At 54.2% G+C, this 18,140-nt stretch overlaps 1 protein-coding gene across 1 annotated transcript; it reads left to right on the top strand.

Moving 5' to 3' along the window:
- Window positions 1-2,682: 2,682 nt before the first annotated feature.
- EPHA1 (EPH receptor A1) lies at window positions 2,683-18,004 on the top strand. Its single transcript, XM_068972578.1, has 18 exons — window positions 2,683-2,773; window positions 3,787-3,854; window positions 8,515-8,796; window positions 9,764-10,169; window positions 10,407-10,562; window positions 10,881-11,225; window positions 11,357-11,484; window positions 11,731-11,881; window positions 12,336-12,432; window positions 12,652-12,719; window positions 13,474-13,599; window positions 14,462-14,647; window positions 14,817-14,878; window positions 15,003-15,209; window positions 15,380-15,529; window positions 15,785-15,978; window positions 17,524-17,679; window positions 17,761-18,004. Exons 1-18 carry the CDS (start codon window positions 2,683-2,685, stop codon window positions 17,837-17,839), a joined length of 2,952 nt encoding a protein of 983 aa, XP_068828679.1. The 3' UTR covers window positions 17,840-18,004.
- Window positions 18,005-18,140: the final 136 nt, after the last annotated feature.

The raw sequence follows: 18,140 nt of genomic DNA, 5'->3' as shown, positions 1-18,140 counted from the left end.
TCTCCAAGCCCAGTAATGTTTGCTCAGCACCTTCCAGTTAGCAAAGTACTTTCTCCGCTTAGGATCATCACATCCACCCTAGGAGGTGGGAATGGTTAATCGCATTTTGTAGCTAAGGAAACAGAGACACACAAGGCTGAACGAGCTGGCGTTCATCTTCTGACTCTATATCCCATCGTCTTTCCTGGAAATGGTCTCAGAGATCATCTGGGTCTAAGAAAACTAAGGTCCAGAGAGTGGAAATGACTCCGAAAAGCTGCACTGTTAGTTAAGGACAGAGGCCAAAACTGAAGGCGTGCCTCCTCCCACAACAAAGGGAATGAGGAACTGTGAAGTTGGGGTTCATCCTGAATGCAGCAGGACGTGGGCTTTCCTTCCCCCTCTTCAACACTTCCAGACTCAGGACAGAGAAACAGTCTGACCACAAAAGCCAGGTTCCTCTGGACTCCACCTCTCCCTGCGTGGGCAGCCCCCACCCCACCCCCCTTGAGTCCCAAGGGTCTTGTAACTTTAATGAACCACACCACGGAGCACATGCATGACCTCACCGCAGTCTGGCTTATTTCCTAGCACGATTGTCCAAAGTTTGCTCCATTTCCCCCCTCTGTTGGCTGTGCACCCTTCGCCCATTTCTCCCCGCTGAAATCACAAAGCTCTGAGCCTTTGGAGCCTGCAGGAGCCTCCCCCTCTTTCCCAAAGTCCTTTACTTTAGAAAGAGGCCCCTGGTGCAGAGCCTACGTATCCTATGGCTCCCTCTGTATATATATTCTAAAAGCATGTGTATGTGCTGGGTTGAGGGATGGAGTGGCCATGGGAGCAGAAGGAGACTAGAGGGAGGTATATGATGGTGTGTCCACAGGGGCAAGACATGAATTTGAGCAAATTCTGGGAGATAGTGAAGGACAGAGGAGCCCAGCATGCTGCAGTCGTAAAGAGTCGGATACGGATACAACTTAGTGACTGAACGACAACAACAAAACCATAGAGAAAATATCTTGGGTGAATACGAAACGATTGATGGTGGGTAACTCTGGGGTCAGGAACGGGAGGGTGGGAAGAGAGAGGATTCTACTTTCCGTTTTGTTTCTTTTCTGTTCCATGTGAATTTTCCAACCAGTGTACTTGGATTCCATTTATTTATTTATGCCAATGAGGCTAGCCTGGGCCAGGAAATTATGAGCCATTTTCCTCCTGTCCTTATCTGTATGTAAAAAAAGAAACTTGAGAAGGATTAGTTTTTTGAAACAAAATAAGCACCTAAAACGCACCACCTCCCTTCCCCCACGATGACCAAAACATGCAACAATTCAAACGATAGAAAAACTATGAATGAGTCAGCCAGATGAGATGGAGCCAGAGAAGGCTGCAGGAAGGGGAGGCCCCAGGCATGGACTGACCATCGGTCCTCAGTGGGCGATCACTCCCTCTGGAGCTACTGTCACCCCTAATGTGTGCCTCCCATCTGTCACTTTAGCCATCTCTGCTCTTGCTTTATGCCCCAGCCCCTGCAAACACTCCTCAGACAATAGTTTGTTTAGAGCAAGGATTCTTCTTTAAAGCTTTCAGAGCTTGTTCGCAAGCAGAGTGGAAACTGAAGAAACATGTATTGAATATACTGGGAGGCACTCTCCAACAGGGGCTTCCCAGGTGGCTCAGTGGTAAAGAAGTCGCCTGCCAATGCAGGAGATGAGGGTTTGATCCCTGGGTCGGGAAGATCCCTTGGAGAAGGAAATGACAACCCGCTCCAGTATTCTTGCCTGGGAAACCCCATGGACAGAGGAGCCTGGCAAACTACAGTCCGAGGGGTCCCAAAGAGTGGGACACGATTGAGCAACTAAAACAACAGTCTCCAACAGGGGCGAGGGCCGTTTGTCTACACCAGTAGCTCCTGTTACCACTAGCGTTCAGAAGCCCTCACCAGTTTCTCCCATCGTTCTGTAAAGTGTGCACGAATGTGCAAACTTCACGCGTTTACCAAGATCTTCCCTGCCTGGGCCCACACCTGCCTTTCCCGCCTGGTTCCCAGGACGATAGTCCTGAGCCCAGCAGTCAGACTGGTCCCTTACCACTCCCAGAGGCACCTTGAGGCTCCCTGCCCTCGGGCCTTCGCTCACGCCTTGCCCAATCTCTGCCGCCCAGAAAACCCAGCTCACCCAAGTCTCCTCCCTCAAGACTCACCTACCGAGCCCCCGCCCGGACTTGCTTCCAACCGACCTCGCCTTGCATGATGGTCACCTAAGCCTCCCCGACGGGAACATCAAGACGTGTCTCTTTACCCTGCTTTCCCCCTCCCGGTGTCTATTACAGCGCTGGGCCCTGAAGAAAGGGAGAAGGGAGGGGACACCAGGGTGTAGATAGGCCAAAGGCCGGCTGGAGACAGGGATGGGTTTAGGGTCCAACGGAGCACGAAGCCAAGTCGATTCCCAATCCCACCCACTAGGCGGCGCCCGCTGTCTCGTTCCGGTCAAGGCGCCTCCGGTTTTTTTGAAGTTTATGGCCTGTTTTACAAGTTTCCTTCCTGCCCTCCTGTCCCTTTAAGAAGGTGATCCAGGTGAGGCCGGGACTCCGCCCCGGGCGTTGGCCCCGCCCCCTCCCCGCCCCCGCCCGGCCGGCCGGGCTACCCTAGTTCTCGCGACCTGGCCCCGCCGTCCGGGCCGCGGTCCCAGGTCCCGGCCCAGCGCCATGGAGCGGCGCTGGCCCCTGGGGCTCGGGCTGCTGCTGGTGCTGCTGCTGCTCTGCGCCCCGCTGCCCCCGGGGGCGCGCGCCGTGGAAGGTACAGACCCCCGCCCCGCCCCGCCCCGCCCCACCCCCTCCTCCTCCGGGAGCCGGCATTCCAGAGAGGCCCTCTCCTCGCAGCCCCTCTCCAGTGCTCTTGTTTTGCCCGGCTGCCAGGCGATCGACTGGCCAGGCCAGTCTTTGGCCTTTAACCCCAAACAGCTGCTTTCCCGGTCACTCACCCCATTCCCTTCTGGCCAGCAGTTTGCTCCTGGGTGGGGTGGGGGTGGAGAGTGAGTTTCTGCTGAAAGCAACCTCCCACCCCAGCAATCTTGGGGACTCTCCATTCCCAAGCACTCCCAGCCTCAGGCTCCCAACCCAGAGATCTGAACCTTCGGAAGTCGGAGGTGGAAGTCCCCTTTTGCCATCTTAAGCCCGGGGACAGAGGGACCTGCAGCTGGGGGTGGGTTAGGTGCAGGGGCTCCCGGCTGCAGAGGTCAAGCCTTTCCTGTGGACACTTGCATGCTCTGTGATCCTGCTATCCCCGCTTCCTGGACTCTTGGCTATGCCTGTACCCCACTCCACCACCTCAATTACAGGCAGGCCAGGCCCTTTGCCAAGGGGAGGCAGCTCCCTCACCCAGGATGCCCCTCCAGAGTCCCCTGTCCACATTCTACCCACCCACTCAACAATCCCCAGCAGCCAAGCTCCTCTCTTGTCCATCCGCCCCTCCATTTCTACACCTGACGGTCCCTACCGAGTGAGAGGCTGCCCAGCCTCGCTGGGACTGACTGCTCTTCCTGCCGTTGACTTTGGCCAAAGGTTCAGCCTTCCAACCCTTGCCCGACTCTACCTTTCTCCCTTCACACTCGGGAGGAAGACAGACTAAGCGCTGGAGCTCTTCTTCAATCCTCCTTCCGGGGAGGTTTTCCTCCCCTAAACCTCAGGAACTTACAGCTGTGAGGGTACAGGATGCTGAAGCTTCGGGGCTATGGGCCCAGGAGAAGGAATGTGAGTTGCACATGCGGGGCCTCCCCCAGAGATGACAGCCCCCTTTCTCTCCACCTTCAGTCACTCTAATGGATACTAGCAAGGCACAGGAAGAGCTGGGCTGGCTCCTGGATCCCCCAGAGGATGGGGTGAGTGTCAGGGGGCATCTGGGGTGGCTCAAGGCTGAAGGCCACTGGGAAATGGGATGGTGAGGTGGGTGGAGGAGCGGAGAAAAGAGCTGGAAAAACTGGAAGTGTCTCCTCCGGGAGGGGGAGGGGAGGGGAGGTGAGTCAGAGCCTCCTGAATGGGACTCGGGGGGTCAGGCTTCACCCCATGGGGAAAGCTCCATTGCCTGGCTTCTCCTCTCCCTGCCCCAGCGAGGAAGGGCTCAATACTTGCAAGGACTTGGAGGAAGATGAGAGTGACAGCCCCCCTAGGAAGAGAATGGACCATCCCTGGGATGGCTGGGGGCTGAGACCCAAACACAGAAGAGTGTCTTTAATCTGGGGTCCATCCATCCCAGTGGAGTTGCGCAGATAGGTTTCAGGGGGTCAGAGGCCCCCATCAAAGAGTATTCAGAGTTAGGTAGCTGTATGTGGACTTTTTTTCTTTTTTTGGTCTGGAAAAGGAGAGCCAGAGTTTTCATCACCTTCTTCAAAGCATCTATGACTCTCTCAAAGTTAAAAGCTGCCCCATTAGAGAGCCCTTGGCCCTTCCGTTCTCCCCAGCCCAGGTACACCATGCATTCTAAGTTGTTGGATATTCCAAAGACCCAGTGAGCAGGGGAAGGATCCTGTGAGTCCCAGAGCGAAGCTGCCACTCAGCGGAGCTGGGCCTGGGACCACAGGAGTCTCCGCAAGCGCCACAGCCTCCACGACTCTGGCCTCAGCCCTCTGCCCTCTGAACCTGGACTCTATTCTCTGGGTGTCCCTTTTTCTTTCCTACAGCAGTAGGAATCCAGCCTCCATTTCTGGCGTTGGGGTTACTTGGTTTCTTTCCCTCTGGATCGCAGGGTCCTGGCTCCACTCTGGGCTCTCCCGTGGAGTGGCCTGTAATTAGAATTAATAGACTAAATCATAAGGTATCCTACAGGAGGGGCTGCTCGGAAAATCCTGGAGTAGGCCAGTTCCAATAGGTGCCGCATCTCATAAACCAGCTCACCACTCCACAGTGAGGGCTGCAGGGCCGTCTGCAGGCTCCCAGGGGCTACCCCTGCCACTCCCCACCCAAATAAGTCTCCCCTATCTGGGCTGGAGTGGAAGCAAGGCCCTTTTCGCAGCTCAGGCTAAACAGCTTTGTACTAGGAAGGCAAGAAGACAGCAGCAGGCACATTTCCACTGTCTGCTGTGTCCCTTCCATCCCTCCCCGTCTTTTCAAAACACACACACACACATTCAGATTCAGCCTCCCCAGAGCAGACCTATGTAGCAGCCAGCAACCAGAGTGATAAGTGAAAGGATCCTTGCTGTGGATCCCAGGCAGCTGCTTCTCCCACATCTGTCACTGCTGGAACCAAGGGAAGCGAGTTACAGCTGCAAACATCTGCCTCTCTTGGCTCCAGCTGCAGGCCTGGCAGTCTAGCTAATGAGCTGTGCGTTAACCACCCACCACCTTTCCACCTGACCTCTACCCTAAGCCTTCCACTCCGGCTTCCCCATCACAGCTCCCTAAGAACAGGCCCTTGCTGCCTGCCGTCGCTGTAGCCGGGATACCCCTTGTTCTATCTTTGAACCCCCTACCCTAATACAAAAAATACGTGCCTCACAGTGACGTATACTTCTGCGCCTGCACCACACCACCCCGAACTTTTAAGTTCATGGCACTTTTCCTCACCTTTTCCAACACTGCAAGTAGTAATTAAAATCCTCGGGAAAGTGAGCTTGCTATGGGCCTCAGTCTCTTCTTTATACAATAAGGGGGTTGCAGCCAAAATATCACTGACATATTTTATAGAATTTGAGTGCTTCTTAAAAATTCATCTAGCAGAGAATATACTTAAGAATGGCTGAGAATTCTTTTGAAAAAGAAGAATAATGAAATAGAAAACTTGTCCTACCAGATATCAGAACATACTATACATCAGTTATAATTAAAACACTTGGTATTGCGCAAGAATATTCAGGTCAATGCAACAGAATTGAAAGTCCCCAAACAAACCTGCATACTTGAGATTTTAGTCTGTGATAACATTGGAATTGCAAATCAATGTGCAAGGTATAGCCTAGTTGATAAACTGACAATTCAGTGTCCCTAATTTTTTAAAGGAAGAAAGTAAAGTTACATCTTCACACTATGTGCTCAGTCGCTCAGTGTCCGACTCTTTGCTGCCCCATGGACTGTAGCCCGCCAGGCTCCTCTGTCCATAGAATTTTCCAGGCAAGAATACTGGAGTGGGTTGCCATTCCCTTCTCCAGGGGATCTTCCCAACCCAGGGATCGAACCCACGTCTCCTACATCTCCTGCATTGGCAGGTGGGTTCTTTACCACTAGCCCTACCCGGGAAGCCCACTGTACACAAAAAAATAAATTCTAGGAAGCTTAAATCTAAACCTAAAAACCAAACCTATAAGAATGTTAGGAGAAATGTAGAAGATCTTTATAATTTGGGATGGGAGAGCTTCCCAAGCAAAATATTTACATAACACAGAAAAAGGGAAGAAGAAAAAAATGTTATTATGTAAGAAATTTTAAAGACAGCACTAGCAAAATTAAATGGTATGATGGAGAAAATATATGAAATACACATTTCAAACAAATGGATAGTATCTGTAATGTAGAAAAAAAAAAAAAGCTTATCCAACTGGATACTGAAAGGATTCGAAAGATGACAGTAGAATATTGGGCAAAGTTATAAAAATATAACTGCATAAAAAGACCCATAGACAGTGAACAAAAGAAAAATGCCACAACCTCCTCCCCAAAGAAAGGTAAATTAAAATGGCCAGAAGCTGTTTTGTCCATAAGATTGGCCAAAAGTAAAAAGCTCATTAATGTCCAGTGTTAATGAAGTTTTGAGAAAATGCACCTCCTGCAGTGTGGACGTGTAAGTTGATAAAGCCTCTGTGAAGGACAATTTGGATATATAGTAGTTCTATAGAAATCATATAAATCTAAACATATTTACTTAAAAATTTTTTTAAAAAGCTAGAAGTTACCTAAATATCCAACAATAGGTAAATAATTATATAAATTATGGTGCATCCATACAATGAGATACTATTTTATGAATTGCTGAAAAGAACTAGGTAGATCTATAAACTGTTGCCAGAGAAGGCAATGGCAACCACTCCAGTACTCTTGCCTGGAAAATCCCATGGACGGAGGAGCCTGGTAGGCTATAGTCCATGGGGTTGCTAAGAATCAGCATGACTGAGCAACATCACTTTCACTTTTCACTTTCATGCATTGGAGAAGGAAATGGCAACCCACTCCAGTGTTCCTGCCTGGAGAATCCCAGGGACGGGGGAGCCTGGTGGGCTGCCGTCTATGGGGTCGCACAGAGTCGGACACGACTGAAGCGACTTAGCAGCAGCAGCAGCAGCACACACTGCTATGGATATCTTTCAAAGACTATTTGTTAAAAGCAAAAAGTAGGTTATAAAATGAAATGTATATGTTTAAAAAACCATGAAAAACATGCGCAGGAGAAAACATTCAAGTATTTCTCTAGAAGCACTGAAAATTATCTGGGAAGCTTTATTCCAGGTTGTTAAGAATGGGTGGATGGACAAGAAGAATTTCACTTTTTATTTTATGTAGGTTTTTATTCTTTGGCTTTTTGTAATAAGCACATAGAAACATGATGATTAAGAGCATAAACTCTGGAGCCTAGAATCCCTGGGTGCACCTCCCAGCTCCTCCTCTTAATAGCTGATGCCTTGAGCAAGTAAGTCCTTTAACTGAACTGTTACTCAGCTTCTTCATCCAAAATGCCTAAAAGAGTGACTGGCCCTTGATGAGCACTGTATTAGTGCTGGCCATCATTATTATTACTAAGATTAAACATTTTTTTAATGTTAAAGAGTTAAGCAATGTGAACTGGATGATGTCTAGGAGTCCAACCAGCTGTTTCCATTGTTGATTTTGATAGTGGCCATAACTGGAAGGAACATTGGAGAGGATGAGATTCCCTCATATAGAAGAGTTCTATGCTTACTCTTGCCCTCCAGAAGTCAGGAGCCTTCATGTCATATGTAGTCTCCCCTCCTCTGAACAAATAGGCAGAAACAGTCTGTGAGTGAGCTTTTGCTACCAAAATCTGCCTTTGGGGTATCTGACAGCTTTGCTGATGAAATAGGTGAAAATGGTACTCATACTCTTAGAGTTGGAGTGGGCTCACTGAAGGGTCCAGGGCCGGCCAGCCAGGATTGTTAAGGAGGTGTTGTCTTGCACATATGTTAAGCCGCTTCAGTCATGTCCGACTCTTTTCAACCCTTTGGACCATAGTCCGCCAGGCTCTTCTGTCCCTGGGATTTTCCAAGCAAGAATACTGGAGTGGTTGTCATGCCCTCCTCCAGGGGATCTTCCTGACCCAGGAATTGAACCTGCATCTCTTGCATTGGCAGGAGAGTTCTTTACCACTAGCACCACCTAGGAAGCCCATTGTCTTGCTTATGCTATATCCAAATAAGTCCCCAATCTTAAGTAGTTACCCTACTATCCTGGTGCTTGGGGGTTGAGAGAGAGCAGGACAAGAAGTGTGAACCTGTAGAGCTCTGACAGCAGCTTCCTTGCCTCCACTCTAGAAAGTGAGTATTTGGGGAGTAGGTGTTGATGACTTGGGGGCTGACTCTGATTTTCCTCTCACAGTGGAGTGAGGTGCAGCAGATACTGAACGGGACACCCCTGTACATGTACCAGGACTGCCCCGTGGAAGAAGGCAGAGATACTGACCACTGGCTTCGCACCAATTGGATCTACCGGGGAGAGGAGGCCTCACGCGTCCACGTGGAGTTGCAGTTTACCGTGCGGGACTGCAAGAGTTTCCCCGGGGAAGCAGGGCCTTTGGGCTGCAAGGAGACCTTCAACCTCCTGTACATGGAGAGTGACCAGGACGTGGGCATTCAGCTCCGGCGGCCCCTGTTCCAGAAGGTGCTCCTGCCCCTCGTGGCCATTTCAGCCCTGATGCTCATCCTTGCCCCACTCCCTTCCATGACCCTGTTCTGCTCAGAGAGAGAGAAGGTGGCAAAAACGGGAAGATGGTGTAGGTGTGGAATAACAACAAGAATATGGGACTAGAAATCAGAAGGGCTGGATTCGAGTACCTTTTCAGCTGTGTCCCAACACAGGGAGTGTCACTTAACCTCTCTGAGCTTTTCCTTGTCTTGAAATGGTGATAAAAATATTTTATTATTATTAATGAGTGCCAGCCTCATCTATTTTAGAGGCCTTTATGAGCATCCATTGAGATAAGAGCATGGCATGGGGGGAGGGCAGGGGAGAGGTATTTGGACTTTTTACATCGGTGCTCACCGCAGCTGTGTGTGACACGCCCATAAGTGTACCTAGAGGAGTTGTGTAAGAAGACAGTTCTCTGCAGGCCACTCTCTAATCTTTTCCCTTTCTTTCCTACCCAAGAAAACATACTGGAATGCGAAAGAAAAGGGAGCATATTATTACAGGATGTACTCTCATGTTTTTTTCCAAAGAGCAGCTGTTGTAAAGTTGGTTATTAGTAAGAAATGAACGAAGACGCACTTTATAACTGATCACTTCATTGCCACTGAGGTTGGGAACACCTGTGTTGGGAAGAGGCAGAGCTGTAGCGTCCTAAAGCCTGGGTTCCCATCCCAGCCCCACCAGGTGGTAGCTGGGTGATTTTATCCACATTTCTTCTTCTTCTCTTGGCCTTAATTTCTTCATCTGTCACATGGGGAGGTGATCCATTCCACCTTGCAGGATTAATGCACATAAAAATGCTTGGTTCAGTAGCTGCCACATGATCAGCCTTCCGTTGATGGCTGTATAAATTGTGAAGTGTCAAGCAAGCAGTCGCTTCTGCGATGTGGGAGTGAAGCACGACTTTGCCTTATTCCCTCATCCCCTACCTCCTTCCCAGGTAACCACGGTGGCTGCCGACCAGAGCTTCACCGTCCGAGACCTCGCATCCAGAGCCGTGAAGATGAACGTGGAGCGCTGCTCCTTGGGCCGCCTGACCCGCCGAGGCCTCTACCTTGCCTTCCACAACCCGGGTGCCTGCGTGGCCCTGGTGTCCGTCCGGGTCTTCTACCAGCGCTGCCCTGAGACTGTGCATGGCTTGGCCCGATTCCCCGACACTCTGCCTGGACCTGGGGGGTTGGCCGAAGTGGCAGGGACCTGCCTGCCCCACGCGCACATCAGCCCTGGCCCCTCGGGTGCGCCCCTCATGCACTGCAGCCCTGATGGCGAGTGGTTGGTACCGGTGGGGCGGTGCCACTGTGAGCCTGGGTATGAGGAGGGCAGCAGCGATGCTGAAGAATGCCTTGGTAAGAAGACTTGAGGAGGTGGGGAGAACCTGCAGGGGCCCCTTGTGGGAGGGACTCCCGGATGCCAAGGGCCAGAAGGAAGCCGACGCTCCATCTCAGTTGACTTTTACACTGAGTGTTCAATGGCCCTAGGGAGACACGTGCCGGGGTATTTCTAGCACAAAGGATTGGAGGGAGGGATATGATTCTGCCTGTAAAATGCTGGACAATCTTGGCTCTGTGGCATTCTCTCTCCAGCCTGCCCGAGCGGCTCCTATCGGAGTGACGTGGATGCGCCCCAGTGTCTCAAGTGCCCCCAACATAGCACAGCCGAGGCTGAAGGGGCCACGGAATGTGCCTGTGAGAGTGGGCACTACCGAGCTTCTGGGGAGGGGCCCCATGCTGCATGCACACGTGAGTCGGGGCCAGGGCCTGGCTGTCTGTGAGGGGGTACAGGACTGTGGCTAAGCCTGTGTTGGAGTCAGAACTTTCCAGAGCCTATAAGATACTGGGACCATCCAGGGTGCCAGCCACTTAATGCCCTCAGCCCGCACCCCTGCTCTCCTAGGAGAGCACAGAGGTGCAGTTAAGCTACCTTTTCCTCACTAGGAATCAAATCTGGCAGGAACTTCGGAGGACTTTGAGAATCAGGGTGTTGGGAGGAGGCTGTGAGCCAGCAGCTTGGGGAGAGAGCAACGCTGGCCCCTACTGATGGCCTGTCTTTTCTCATAGGTCCCCCCTCAACCCCCCGAAATCTGAGCTTCTCCATTTCAGGGACTCAGCTCTCCCTGCGCTGGGAACCCCCAGCAGACCTGGGGGAACGCGAAGATATCAGATACAACGTGGAGTGTTCTCAGTGTCAGGAAGCAGTGCTGGACGGGGGGCCCTGCCAGCCCTGCGGGGCAGGTGTGCGCTTCTCTGCAGGCCCTAGCGGGCTGACAGCATCCTCAGTGCGTGTGGACGGCCTCGACCCCCACGCCAACTACACCTTCAACGTGGAAGCCCAGAATGGCGTGTCGGGGTTGGGTGCCTCCAAGCCTGCCAGCGCCTCACTCAGCATCAACATGGGGTCTGCAGGTGAGGGGCCTGTGGGCCAGCAAGGCCTGGAGAAGATGGGGAGTAGGGGAAGCATAGGACCATGGGGACAAGTTGATGGGTGAGAAGCCAACAGAAGCTACTTAAGTGATTTCCTCCCTCTGAACTCGCAGAGTCCCTGTCAGGCTTGTCCCTGAGACTGGTGAAGAAGGCACCACGGCAGCTGGAGCTGACCTGGGCAGGGTCTCGGCCCCGCAGCCCTGGGGGAAACCTCAGCTACGAGCTGCACGTGCTGAACCAGGTGAGAATGAGACTAAACATCTCCAATGTCCATGCCTGGACGCACCTGACATTTCCTAGCCTGGGGTGCAGGATGGGAGAAGACAGCCCGCAGTGACCTGTGCGGCTGTCTCAGGGCAGAATCCCGTCAAGAGCCCTGCCCTGACCATTCCCCAGCCTCCCCTCCCGCATGTTCCCAGGACTGCCCATCTCCTCCACCAGGTCTGGTGTGGCACGGCCCAGATAACATGAACACCCCCATCTGCAGGACGAAGAGCGGTACCAGATGGTTCTAGAGCCCAGAGTCCTGCTGACAGAACTGCAGCCCGACACCACGTACATCGTCAGAGTCCGCATGGTGACCCCTCTGGGCCCCGGCCCCTTCTCCGCTGACCATGAGTTTCGGACCAGCCCACCAGGTCAGTGGGTTATTCTGCTTTCTGTCCCAGACACACACACACCTGTCATCCCCCTGAGGCTTCTCAGACCCTGTTCCGGTTAGTGACCTCCTTCCTGTATACACACACACACACACACGCACGCACACACGCACACACACGCACACACAGAAGCTTCCTGGGTGGACAGCTCCATACAGACTCACACCACACCTCCTTCTCAGACATACATCCTAATGCCATATACTGCCGGCCGGCATCGGTCCAGTCTCCTAACCTCTCAGGTCAGGGGCCACTGGCTGGCAGCCCAAGCTGATGGTCCCTGGATGGGACCCTTCTCACAGGCTTTCTCACCCACACCCATACCCATCTCCCTGGTTGGGGGATGCATACCCCCCTGCATGTGCCCTTTTAACCTCCATCATTCCTGGGGGCCCTAAGCACCCCCCGACGTCTTCACCCCGTGTGCCTGCAGTTTCCAGTGTCCTGACTGGAGGCGAGATCGTGGCCATCATCTTCGGGCTGCTGCTGGGCGTAGCTCTGCTGCTCGGGATGCTGGTCTTTCGTTCCAGGTGTTTCTCCTGTGCCCCCAATTCCCCTCCCCACCCTGGGTCCCCTGTGTCCAGGCAGAAGCTCCTGAATGCAGTCCCAACAGCCTTCCCACCCCCTAGTCCCAAAACTCCTGTGTCCCCTCCCACCCCCTGTTATTTCTGGGGAGGGCTCAGCTAAAGAGCATTTGGGCCTCTGAGGTGGTCCTGGACCCCTGAAGACCCTGGTCCCCACCCCGACAGGAGAGCTCAGCGGCGACGGCACCAGCGGCAGCAGAGGCAGCGAGATCGTGTCGCTGATGGAGACCGAGGTGAGCCGGGAGCACCTGTGTGCACATATTTGTGTGAGCATGCATGTTGGGAGGTGCTCCTAGGACGGGACCCAGGGACCCAGATTTGCTAGCGCAGCTCTGGGGGCATGAGTGGGCTCTGCTGTCTCCGGGGCTGTGGTGTTTCACTCCTTAATTAACTTTGGTTAATTAACTCTGTACTAATAGTCCCCCAGAGGCTCTGTGCAATTACCTGTGAGCTGTCAGAGCTACCGTACAGAAATGCCCAGGTCTGGGCCGCCTTCCTTGCCCTGCCTGGCCGGGTCTGTGGGCTGAGGCCAGGAGGGAGGAAAAGGCTCCTTCCAGGCATGTGGGCTTTCCACTGGTCACCTCGTTAGGTACCTCACCAAAGGGGGAGTCTGGGGCCCATCCAGGTCATGGGGCAGGAGCCAGGCTTGTCTGGGAATGTGAATGAGCTGTGAGTGACCGGAGCGGGGTGGTGACCTGTGGGGAGGAGGGAGGCAAGGACTTAGGGTCAAGGATCCTCGGGAAGATTGGGTCACTCGAGGCCATGAACACGTTTCGCGTCTGCCTTCCTGCCTGCTGCTCTGGTCCCTGGGAGGCGAGGACACATAAGCTTTGCATGCAGACACAGGAGGAGTGACTGGGCTATGGAGGCTTAATTGCTGAGGGAGGAGACTCTCTTTCACTTCACTGTCTTTCACTGCTGGCCCCTCCTGAACCAGTACCCCTGAGCCCCTGGAGTTGGGCTGAGTCCACCCTTTTCCGCCTGCAGAGGACAAGCTGTGGCTGAAGCCTTACGTTGACCTCCAGGCGTATGAAGACCCTGCCCAGGGAGCCCTGGACTTCACCCAGGAGCTCGACCCAGCCTGGCTGGTCGTGGACACCGTCATAGGGGAAGGTGAGCCCTGTGGTCCCCTCTGTGTGGCAGCGCAGAGCTGCCAGCAGGCCTCTTCCTTCCGGCCCTTCCCTGCGGAGCCCAGCTGGCCCCTCCTCTGGCCCAGGAGCTCCCAGATGAGTCTCCTCCCCATTGTACCCTGTGTCCTGAAACCACTGTGTTCACGTTGTAACCCCCTTATCAGGTGTCCTGGAGCAGCCCCCACCTCCTGCACCATCTGTCTCTGTGATTGTGAAATTTCTGATCAAGAGCATTAGACACATCATCTCTGTCAAGAGAGAGGGTCACTGTGCCCAGGCTCAGGCTCTTCTCAGAAGGTTCCCAAATGTGGGAGGGACTCAGGGCCTCCCGCATTCCACCCCACCAGGGGCCCAGTGTCCTTGGGCTGCCCTGATCCCTTGGGTCACCAGGGGAAATGGATCTGAACAGAGAACAAAGCTCGGCAGTGTCTTGGCCGATTGTGTAGCCAAGCTGGCCGAATTGTGACCGGAGGAGCTTGCGGAAGAGAGGCGGCAGTGGTCAGCTTCCCCAGTCACTTGTGTACTGACCCTGACCAGCCTGCCCTTCGTGAACACAGTCCAGCCCCACCGCACGGTACCCCCGTGCCCAGTGTCTGCTGAGCACCGGAACTGTGCTAGGTGGGGAGGCAGCGCTAAATAGTTTACAGGGCTGCCCTCCCGTTTCAGGCTCCCGCCCGGCCCTGGGAAGTACAGCCCAGCCCTGTCTCAGGGAGGAGGGTACACCATGGTTCTGATCCTCTGGGCCAGAGAAGAAAAGGGAACTGGAGGACTGGGGAGGTCGCTGCCTGTCCCCCTCGGGAGCCTGACAGTGTATCCGGCCGTGACCCTGTTTTCTTGCCACCCAGGAGAGTTTGGGGAAGTGTATCGGGGGTCCCTGAGACTCCCCAGCCAGGATTGCAAGATTGTGGCTATTAAGACCTTGAAAGACACATCTCCCGATGGCCAGTGGTGGAACTTCCTTCGAGAGGCGACTATCATGGGCCAGTTCAATCACCCGCACATTCTGCACCTGGAAGGCGTGGTCACAAAGAGTATGAGGGGTGGGGTCCAAGAGAGCTGCAGGGGCCAGGGGAGGGGGTGGGAGAGGAGGGCTGAGACCACTGGAAGTGGAGGGTGGCTGTGCTCTCAGAGGGCAGGAAGTCTGGTTCTGGGTGCAGAAGGGGTGGAGGCTGCTGGGGTGATGTGTGCTTTGTGTCTCAGGAAAACCCATCATGATCATCACGGAGTTTATGGAGAATGGAGCCTTGGATGCCTTCCTAAGGGTGAGGAGGGTACAGGGCCAGCTGGGAAAGGGGACTGGCCACAGAGCCCCGCCCAGGCACGGACCCCGGTTCTGGGAAGAGGAGACCTGGCCCAGCCCCTGACTTCGCCCACCCCCTGCCGCAGGAGCGGGAGGACCAGCTAGTGCCTGGGCAGCTGGTGGCCATGCTGCAGGGCATAGCATCCGGCATGAACTACCTCAGTGACCACAATTATGTCCACCGGGACCTGGCCGCCAGGAACATCTTGGTGAGTCAGAACCTGTGCTGCAAGGTGTCTGACTTTGGCCTGACCCGCCTCCTGGACAACTTCGACGGCACCTATGAAACCCAGGTTAGAGCCTTATGCGCCTATCGCATACACAGTCACACCCACAACTACACGCTGTACGCACAGCAGTCAGTGCATACAGGGCACAAGAGGCATGGTCACGGGGACACGGTAGCCTCCCATGCCCTTCAGTGCTGGGACTCCTCAGCTTTCTGCCCCATGTGCCCTGTTAGGGAGGGAAGATCCCCATCCGTTGGACAGCCCCCGAAGCCATCGCCCACCGGATCTTCACCACGGCCAGCGACGTGTGGAGCTTTGGGATCGTGATGTGGGAGGTGCTCAGCTTCGGGGACAAGCCCTATGGGGAGATGAGCAATCAGGAGGTGAGCCTGGTGTTGCTCACACCTCCCGTCCTCTCCCCAGATCCTCCACGGCCCTTTCCTACAAATACCCTGATTTTTTCTTCACCCTTTATCTGCATTCCTATCCTCTCTGGTCCCCTTCACCTCATGCCCTGCTGTCTTGACCACGCCCACTCTGGTCAGAGGGTTCAGAGGCTCTGTGGCAATGATCTTGTGTGCACAGAGGTATTCTTCCTGGGCTGCCAGGCTAGCTTCCTGCCCTCCTCCTCGCTGTAGGTAATGAAGAGCATTGAGGATGGGTACCGGCTGCCGCCGCCCATGGACTGCCCTGCCCCCCTCTATGAACTCATGAAGAACTGCTGGGCCTACGACCGTGCCCGCCGGCCCCCCTTCCACCACCTGAAGGCACAGCTGGAGCATCTGCACGCCAACCCCCACTCCCTGCGAACCATTGCCAACTTTGATCCCAGGTAACCACGCTGGGTGGGGAGCGTAGGTCTGGGAGAATGGAAACGGGCAGCAGCCACATGCACCGAGCGCCGGGCCTGTGGAGCTCCCAAGAGTCAGGCATAGAGGCAGGATTCCAGTCTGTACTTTCGAGAAGAGTCTGCTCTGATGGAGGAGGTACAGTGTCTCAGCCTTGATAGCTCTAGTTTGATGGAGATTTCCCTGGTGGCTCAAGTGGCAAAGAATCTGCCTGCCAATGCAGGAGACCTGGGTTCGATCCCTGGGTTGGGGGTATCCCATGGAGGAGGGCATGGCAATCCACTCCAGTATTCTTGCCTGGAGAATCCCCAGGGACAGAGGAGCCTGGTGGGCTACAGTCCACAGGGTTGCAAAGAGTCGGATGTGACTGAGCGACCAAGCGCAGCACAGGAAGCAAGCACACTGAGAGAGAAAGTTTATGCAAGTGGCTGCCAACCTGCTACCTGCTCCAGGGGGCTTGGTCCCTGACAATGGGGAAGGGAAGACAGAGAAACTGACAAGAGCCAGTGGGGGGATGCGTGTCCTGACTGAGAGAAGCAACCGTGTGGGGTCTGGGAAGGCTCCCAGGTCATGTCGACAACAAGGGTTGGGGAGCTGAGGGTGTGTCAGTTGCAAATAATGCAGGGTGCAGAGAAGTTTGGACTTGACCCTGACCAATTTTTTTTTTTTTAACTGTCCATGGGAGGGACATGGTCAGAAATGTATTTTACCGAAAACAGTGCCAGAATAGAGGATCGACTGGTTGCAGGGGTGAGATGGGAGAAACAGGCACGGCTTCAAATGCTTTATCGGGTAAAGCAACTCTGGTGTGCTGGCCTCTGTATCAGACCGCCATATATAACCTTGTTTCTGGGAGAAAACGTGCTCCCAGTTCCAACTTTTGAAACTATCTTTTTGGAGCACAACTCCCTCGTGCACTGGAGACCGCATGTGCTAATCTTTCTGGAATGTTGGATATTTTCCCCCCAGCAGATTTACTTTGCTAATGGTTTTTGGCCCCAGCTGGCTTCAGAACAGGAACACTCATTGTATTGTGGGGGTCAGAGTGCAAGAATAACAGACAAGGTTGGAGGTGGCAAGCTGGGGGCTGCTCCCAGAACTCCCGGGCGCCACCCTGAGAAAAGGCGAGGCTACATCCACCTTCCGGGGCCTCTGTTCTCCACCTCCTGCTTCCTCTCAACCGGGATACTTGATCCTGGCGTCTTAACCGGCCTCCATCAGTTGCCCAGAGCTGGCCACTGGAGTGCTGGTGGGCCGGTGGTCCCTTGTCTGGAGCTCCAAAACTGCCTCTTGTCCCTAGGTCTGTCAGTGCCGCACGACTGTCAGCCTGCCCTGTGGCTGTTGCCAGGCAACAGGCCAGGAAATGGGTTCAGAGACAATGGCCGGGCTAACCCGCAAAGTCTATATAATCTGTGTCAGACACCCGGCTTGCAGACCAGCCGCACAGGCACGGAGGCTGAGCCCCAGTTTCAGGAAAGTCCTGCATCTCCCATTGCGTGCAACTAAGGGGTCCCCCCCACGCCCTGCAGGGTGACCCTTCGCCTGCCCAGCTTGAGCGGCTCCGACGGGATCCCCTACCGGAGTGTGGCCGAGTGGCTGGAGTCCATCCGAATGAAGCGCTATGCCCTGCACTTCCGCTCCGCCGGGCTGGACACCATGGAGTGCGTGCTGGACCTGACGGCCGAGTGAGGACCCTGGGGCCGGGCAGGGCGGGGCCGCTGGGAATGGAGCCCCAGCACTCACCCAGCCCCTCTCCTTGCCCACAGGGACCTGGTGCAGATGGGGATCACGCTCCCGGGCCACCAGAAGCGCATTCTTTACAGTATTCAGGGCTTCAAGGACTGAGCCTTCCCCTCCCCTTCCCCGTCCTCAGGGAGCAAGGATGGGACCCAGGTCCCTCGACCCGCCAGACACAGGATGTCGGTGCTGCTCCTGCTTGCTTCCCGAGGAACTGCCTCTGAAGCTCTCTGAAGTCTCTTTGTTTTAAAAAGGGAGGTTGGGTAGAAGTAAAAAAGTGAATTGTGGGCGTTGGGGGAGGGCGTAATATATATTATATACATATACATATATATTTTTGTAAATAAACAGAAACCTCACCCCAGGTTTTTGTGTGTTTTTTTTTTAATCCCCCCCGTCTCCTCCATCT

Source organism: Capricornis sumatraensis, chromosome 5 (assembly GCF_032405125.1).
Source record: "Capricornis sumatraensis isolate serow.1 chromosome 5, serow.2, whole genome shotgun sequence".
NCBI lineage: Eukaryota > Metazoa > Chordata > Mammalia > Artiodactyla > Bovidae > Capricornis > Capricornis sumatraensis.
The sequence above is the reverse complement of the archived record's forward strand: the minus strand, read 5'-3'. Positions and strand labels throughout refer to the sequence as shown.